Here is a 7,375-nt window from a genome sequence, read left to right on the forward strand (position 1 = left end):
AACTGAGGCCCAAAAAGGCATGGTCCCCAGGGGACAGCCTAGCCTGGAAGGGGTACAGAGAGCCTTCAGGCCACCTCTCAGAAAGTAACCAAGGCACCCATGTGGGTGCCACAGGCCACCCTGCCAAAACAGTTGAAAACCTGAGCACTGAGCTGCACCGTCCTGCCCCAGGACTGCAGGGCCCCAGTTTACCCTCTGGGCCTTTGCTTGCTCAAGGAGTGTCTTATTGCAGAACACAGGGTGCCCTGAGGAAAGGGGTCCCCACCCCACAAGACAGAGGCAGGGACACACCATCCGACCTTTTCATGTTTTTATTTTGAAGGCACAGCTAGACCCCACCCTCAGTACAGCGGCCCTCCACCTCTCGGTGGCAAAGCCGAGGCGACCAGAAAAATCTAACTATATGCACAGACAGACCCTCGCTCGCTCCAGGGCTTCCTTCTTTTTCTCTCTTAGATGGTAGCTATAGAGTACTGGGACGAAAAAGAAATAATAAACAAACCGACTTTTAACCCTCACGTTTATTTGGGGAAGGGGAGAGGGAAGTTTGTGGGGTGCCCACCCCCACTGCAGTCCCGAGCCAATGCTTTCTTTCCGCGGTTGAGGGAACCAGAGCTGGGTGAGCTGGGGGGAGGGGTCTGGGCCTAGCAGGTGTGCAGTGCAGGAAGCAGAGAAGGGGAAAGGGGGCAAATTCGGGGTGCACAGGGTGGAAAGGGGCGGCTAGCGTTGTGTACATTCTGGGCCGAGATTGGTGGCTATAGCCCGGGGAAATGTTGAAGGTGGGGAATTTTTCCCTGTAGCCTGGGCTGTCCCTCTGGCGTCTCCTAGGCCCAGGGTGCACAGCTGGAACCAGGACTGGAGGTGGAAGCTTGGGTAGGGACCGAGCTGTGTGCAGTGTGGCCCTCAGAACACTGTGCTCTCTGTGCCTGTCTCCCCTGGTATCCCCCCTCCCCCTCCCTCTCCCCAGGAGCTAATCGGACTTCTCTCCATCATCCTCCTGGTGGGTGTCCCCATCGTGTCCGTTCTTGTCCTCCTTGGAGAGGTGGGTCTGAGAGCCCAGAGCAGAGAGTGACAGCAGGCCTGTGCCTGCGCTGACCGCAGGGAGGGATGGCGGCTGGAGCCCGACAGGCAGCGGTGTCAGGGGCAGGGCCAGCGCCTGGAGCTGGGACAGCTGGTGAGCCTGGAGCTGCTGCTGTGGGGCGAGGGTGGGGGTGGGGTGAGAGTCAGCTCAGGGTCTTGTCACCTGACCCCAGTCACCGTGGGTCATACACCTGCCCACCCAAGTCCCCGCCCACCAGGAGCTCCGACTTACTCGGATGATGGAGTTCAGCTCGGGAGCCGTGACCTGCTTGGCTCTCTCGATAGCTCCCAGGACCTGCTGCTGATGCTGGAAGAGGCAAGGGAGGAGACACAGTTCTCTCAGGCAAAGGGACAGTCAGGCTGGAGTTTAAACATAAGGGGGAGGCTCCTGTGCAGTGGGCAATCGGTTCGAGTGCACAAGGGAAGTCCGGTCCTAGGGGCTCAGGGGCTGGCGGGGTGGGAGACTAGGAATCCAGCTTCACAGCGATTTCCTCAGAGTTCGCCCACCCGGTCCCCCATCAATCATCTGCGCCGGCCCGCCCACCCCGGTAGCACTTTCTGCCTCGCCACAGGGGTCTGACTCCAGCTGCTCCGATTCACACCTTTGCTAAGTTCAGAGAGGGCAGGTGTGTGCTCAGGGGGTTGCTCAGCACAGGGAGAAGGGAATCCCACTGCTCCCTGCTGGTGGCTTGCTTACCTCCTGGGACAAATAGGGTAGAACCTGGGCGCAAATCCCATTCAGCCTCTTCACAATTTCAGCCTGGAACACATGGTTTTCCCTCAGTACCTGGGGCACTTGGAGGGCAGGGGAGGGGGAGTTGAGTCCACCTCTGGGGGTAACAGGAGTGGCCTCAATGCTCAGTCTGGGAATCACAGGGCACTGGGGTCATGGAGGAGGGATACTGAGGCTCACCTGTTTGTGCATCTCGATGTTCAATCCGTAAGACATCTCATAGTACTGTGAGGTGGAGAAGCGTGTCAGGGCCAAAGGGCTGTGGCCTTATGGGTGGCCTGCTTCTCCCTGCACATTCCAGCAATGCCCTTCCACCCTACCCCCATCCAGTGAGCTCCTATTTGTTCTTCAAGACCCCAGTCACAATGCCCCAAGACCCCAGCAACCTCCCCTGCTGGGAACTAAAGGACGGAAGCACAATCCCTTTGGTCCTGTGGGGGTTAGGAGGTCTCTGGTCAAGGAAGGGTTAAGGGATGCCTGGCCATCCGGATGGCCTGGAGGGAGGGAACTGTTGCTTCCGGCTGGCTATGGCAGGCTTCCACAGCTGCCTCCTCCTGCAGCCCGCCAAGGACGGCTGAGACCTGGCCGGCCTGAGCTGCGAGCCGGTGGTTTGGCACCTCAGCCACTACCTGGGCTGGTGGCCAGGCTGCCGATAGCCTGTGGGGACTCGGTAGCAGGCACCTGCAGTATGTGGGGAGTCTGGGGTCGCCGCTCACAACGCCCCGCCCCCGCCCCCGCCCCGAGAGGGCTTTACCATGACGTAATGCCTTTGCATCTCTGACTTCTCGCTGGCCAGCTTGTCACACTCCAGCTTCAGGCTGAGGACACACAAGGGAAGGCAACTGAGGTCCCCTCGGGGTAGGGGGCACCTCTGGAGGGTCAAGCCAAAAACTTTTTTTTTTTTTTGAGACAGGGTCTCATGTAGCTCAGGCTAGCCCTGAACTCACTATGTAGCTGAGGATGACTTTGAAGTCCTGATTCTCCTGCCAACTGAGCCACAGCCCCAAGATGCAAACTGAGACAGGGCCAAACACCACATCTGGCTGCATTTAAGGACACCCCTGGGTTTTCTGCAATCCTGGGCAGGCGAGGTTACTCAGTTTCCCCTACTGAAATTCCAAAAGCATTCTCAATGGAATAACAACCACCAAAGTCAGAGGTACCTTCCTGCAGGAGATGAGGGCTGCAGAACTTGTCATCCCCCTATCTCATCTTAACATGGGATTCAGTGGGTGCCCAGAGAGGGTGAGTGAGAGGTTCAAGGTCACACAGCCGGCGGTAACCCGAGTACTCAAACCCGGGGAGATATCTCCACACAACAACAAATGCTGAAGACTGAGATGGCCCAGGGCTGAAAGGAACAGACACCCCATGGTGTCCTGGCTTCAGGAAACTTCTTCAGGTCCAGCCCATCTCTCTAGTCTCATCGGGGCTGGAGGCTGGGGTCTCTTTGCCTTCTGCTGCTGTGTGATTCTAGGTTGGCTGTTCTACCTTTCTGGACTCCACTTGCTTTCTCTTTGTAGTGGCAACCTTCCTGGACCAGGACAGGTCAGTGGAATCAAGGGATTGGGTCTGTGGCTTGCTTTCCAGACCTATGAGGCTACTCAGTGGGGTAGGCTCTTGCCTAGCAGTGACTCCCCCAAGTTGTCCTCTGACTTCCACCTCAACAACAGCACTACCTCCCCCCCCCCCATTCTCTCTCTCTTCCAAGACAGGGTTTCTCTGTGTAGCCCTGGCTGTCCTGGAACTCAGAGATCTGCCTGCTTCTGCCTCCTGAGTGCTGGGGTTAAAGTCCTGTGCCCACAAGCCCATCAAAATATTTCTTTTTAAATCCAAAAGGCCCTCAAAACTTGGGAGGGTAAGACAGGTAGACGTCTGTGAGTTTGAGGCCATCCTGTCCTACAGAGTGAGACCCTGTCCTGGAAAAAAACAAAAAACAAAAAACAAACAAACATAAAGCCAGCCTAGCGCAGCCACAGGGTCAGGAACGGGAGGCCAACACAGCCTGCACAGTGACCCTGTTCTCGGCCAGCCCTGAACAGGCTCAGCCGCTCAAGGGCCTGTGGCTCAGACAGGAGCAATGGGAAAAGCGTGGCTTGTTAGCCCAGCTAACTTCTGATATGCTCTCCAAGTGAAGGCCGCACTCGCTCAGGGATGCAAGACTGAGTGGTGGACCCTGAGTCACACTGTGGCCCCTCTCCCTCCCTCTCTCTCTCATACTCTCTCTCTCTCGCGCGCACACACACACACACACACACACACACACACACAAACACAATAAATAAGGCTATTGCGGCTCGACCGTGAGTGCACGAGGTCCGCTCCCCAGTCCCGAACCCAGGCCCAGTGCACAGAGGGCAGCACAATGCAGCTCAGAGATGGCATCTGCCTATGGGATGACACACAGCCTCTGTCTGCCCTGCAGGTCCTGGCAGAAGTCACCCTAAGAGTGGTCCCAGAGCCATGCGGGCATAGCCTGCACTGGTGCCTAAATCCCTCTTCAAAATGGTGCCCTAAATTCCTCTTTAAAATGGCAAATGCTGGGGGAGCCGCCCAGCGGGTAGATGGCTGGCCTAGCACCCCCTGGGCCTTGCCTGTCCTGTCCTGTCAGCAGCTCAAGGTCATCCTTGGCTATATAGGGAAAGCCTGGGCCACATAAGACCCTGTCTCAAAATAAATACCAAAAACTTAAATAAAATAATTTTTTAAAATAGAAAACTCCACAAACACTGAGGTTTACCTTTTTCTTGGAGAAATCTAAGGGTCTTTTAAAGATTTTATCATTACTATCATCATTATTATTAGTTCATTTTCTGAGACAGAGGTTTGTTCTGTACCTCAGGCTAGCCCAGAACAACATTCGCCTGACTGTGTGAGAGCTGGAAGGTTGGGCCTGCACCCCCATGCCCACTCACCACTGGATCCTATAAAACAGGTCCAGCCTAGGGTCAAACGGAGACCCGTGGCTGGGACCCCAACTCCCCAGCTTCAGGCTGCTTGCAGCTTTCTTGCTTCTGTGCTGTGCACTCCTGGAAACTGCTAACACCTCTGGGCTTTGGGGTGATCAGTTTCACACATGAGGAACCCGTCAGAAATGAGAAAAGTATTTGTGGTGGGAGTGACCAGGCTGGAGGGTCTGTGGGACACCTGCAAGCTTCCCCACTCCAAAACTGGACAGAAGGAGAAGGTGGGGCTGTGTGAACCTGGGCGGACTATTCACCCTCTCTGGGCACCCAGTCCAGGCTGTGCTAAACAGAGGGATGCATGGGGACTGGGCCTCTGAAACCGCGAATGCTGTGTGCCTCGGTTTCCTCCTCCACACTAGGGGCTGCTTGTTTTGTTTTTGTACACATGGTCTCATGTAGCCCAGGCTGGCTAAGTAGTTGAGGATGACCTTGAACTGCTGACACTCTTGGTCCACCTCCTGGGCCCTGAGATGGCTGAGGCACCCCCCACCCCGCCTTCTTTGATGCCACAGACAAGTCTACAGAGGTGGGGTCCCCAGGCCCTGCTCACCTGTGGTACTGCGCTTGTAGCAGCTGGAACTCATCCTTGATGCGGTCGCAGGAGTCGGAGGTGGTGAACTTGAGCTGCTGGGGGAGGTGGGAGGAGCCCTGCGGAGTGCAGGAGGGTGAGCAGCGCCCTGCCCCACCCACGCCCCACTTCCTGGGTTGCTTACAGGCCCTGGCAGCCAGGAAGGGACTGTGAGGCTTCTAGGCAGTGGTGATGCTTTTACACACTGGTCATTTGTGAGGGGCAGCACCCATGTGGCTGCCCCCCGGAGGAACTCCCCAGAAAGCCCCTCTAAGTCAAGCAAGGTGATAACAGGCCTCCCTCCAAAGCCAGCATGGAAAAGGCACCTAGCTTACCACCCTATATTTCCTGGGGGTACCCCATCACACCTGTTTCCTCAGGGGTGTGCTCTTCAGGGGTGGACCCCCCCCAAAAGCTGCCCTGCCACAAGGAGTGCCCTGTGGGGTTCCTCCCGGGTCCCAGCCAAAGCCACAGGGAAGTCATGGCCTGGGAGTTAGGGAGAGAGCTGATGGGGGAGGGGCTTGGGGGGCGTTTACAGGGCCCGCATCTGAGGGCACTGGGTCAGGAGTTGGGCTGTAAGATTCTCTGGGTAGCAAGGCTAGGGGTAGGGTGTGGGGAGCATGGCCACTGGGATCTGGTGTGGGAGGCGACAGATGGGCCCGGGCTTGGATGGATGTGAGGGGGACAGAGCCTAGTGCTGGGGAGGAGGTGCAGGGGAATGGGGGATATCTGGCTCCGGACAAGGGAGCACTGGGCCTTATACGGGCACAGGGTCCCCCCAACCCTAGTGCTGAGGGTGCCGGATGGGGCCTGGAGGAGGAAGGCAGCTGGGGTGCGGGGCCTGCAGCTAGAGGAGGGACGCAGAGCCAGGCTGGAGGTGGCGCTGGGCCCGGATGGTGACGCCAGGCCCGACAGGGCTGGAGGGAGAGACAGGGGGTGTGGGGACTGGATTGGGGGGTAGAGGGCACCAGACTTGGGGACAGGGCAGATCTAAGGTGGAAGGAAGTGCAGGGCCGAGGTGGTGGTGGGTGCAGGGCCTTGGACTTGGTGTCAGGCCAGTCTGGAGCTCTTAAGGAGCTGGGCCTGGTGGGGTGCAGAGCACAGGGTGGGGATGCAAGGTCTTGGGCTGGAGGACATGCGCGCCTGGGGTGAAGGGGATGAAGGACTTGTGCCTAGGGTGCTGCAGCTCTGGGTCTGAGCCCCAGGGCCGGGAGACAGGCGGAATGCGGCTGTAGTGGGGTGCGGGCCCAAGATTGAAGACAGGCTGATCCGGAGCCCGGGAGTAGGGGTTGGGGGTGGGGAGAAGACCTTGGAGTCGGGATGGGGGGGCCGGCGAGGGGAGGCGGTGAGGGGACTCAGGGCAGGGATCAAAGTTCAGGGATCCGGGCTAAGGATGCAGTGCTGGGCTGGTGGGGTGCGTAGGGCCTGGGTTGTAGGGTGCAAGGGCTGGGGCACAGGCCTGTAGGAGGTGGGGGAGCACAGGGAGCCTCTGGGACAGGCCCTGGGCGGGGAGACAGAAGGGATCCGACCTAGAAGGGGTGCAGGGTGAGCGCTGGAGGTGCAGTGAGCTGAGCTGAGGGTGCAGGAAGAGCTCTGGGGTGCAGTGCGCGGGGTCCCCCTTACCGAGTGCCGGCTTTGCGGAAACATCATGTCAGTCGCGGGGGGCGCGGGCTGCGCCCCGGCTCGGGCGGCTCGGGGGGCGCCGGGCGGCCGCGCTTTGTCCCCGATCGACAGCTCCGGGGCCCCGCGTCCCGCCTCCTGCGCCGCCCGCCGCCCGCCCGCGCCGCCCGCGCTATTGTGTAATGGCGACGCGGTGCCGCCCGGGCTCCCGCTCCACCTGCCGCGCCCGGCACTGCGCAGGCCCGGACGCCCCACCCGTGACCTTGGCCCCGCGCGCCCCGCCCCCGCCACGGTCCGGAGCCCCGGCCCGAGGCCTGCCTCAATGGTCCCCCAAACCCCCAGCCCCCAGGCCACGGACTCACAGCCTGGGCGCCCAGGCTTCAGGGTGGATTTATGGAGTGCCTACAG

General features: G+C 59.3%; 1 protein-coding gene across 2 annotated transcripts; it reads right to left on the reverse strand.

Annotated features, from left to right (window-relative positions):
- Positions 1 to 296: 296 nt before the first annotated feature.
- On the reverse strand, positions 297 to 7,151 carry Tle5 (TLE family member 5, transcriptional modulator). Of its 2 annotated transcripts, none has more exon segments than NM_019220.1 (7): positions 297 to 1,192; positions 1,313 to 1,387; positions 1,778 to 1,840; positions 1,994 to 2,038; positions 2,568 to 2,631; positions 5,330 to 5,427; positions 6,971 to 7,088. In NM_019220.1, coding segments are annotated over 7 exon segments (594 nt in total). In that variant the 5' UTR covers positions 6,998 to 7,088; the 3' UTR covers positions 297 to 970.
- Positions 7,152 to 7,375: the final 224 nt, after the last annotated feature.

Source organism: Rattus norvegicus, chromosome 7, assembly GCF_021556685.1.
Source record: "Rattus norvegicus strain SHRSP/BbbUtx chromosome 7, alternate assembly SHRSP_T2T, whole genome shotgun sequence".
Lineage (NCBI taxonomy): Eukaryota > Metazoa > Chordata > Mammalia > Rodentia > Muridae > Rattus > Rattus norvegicus.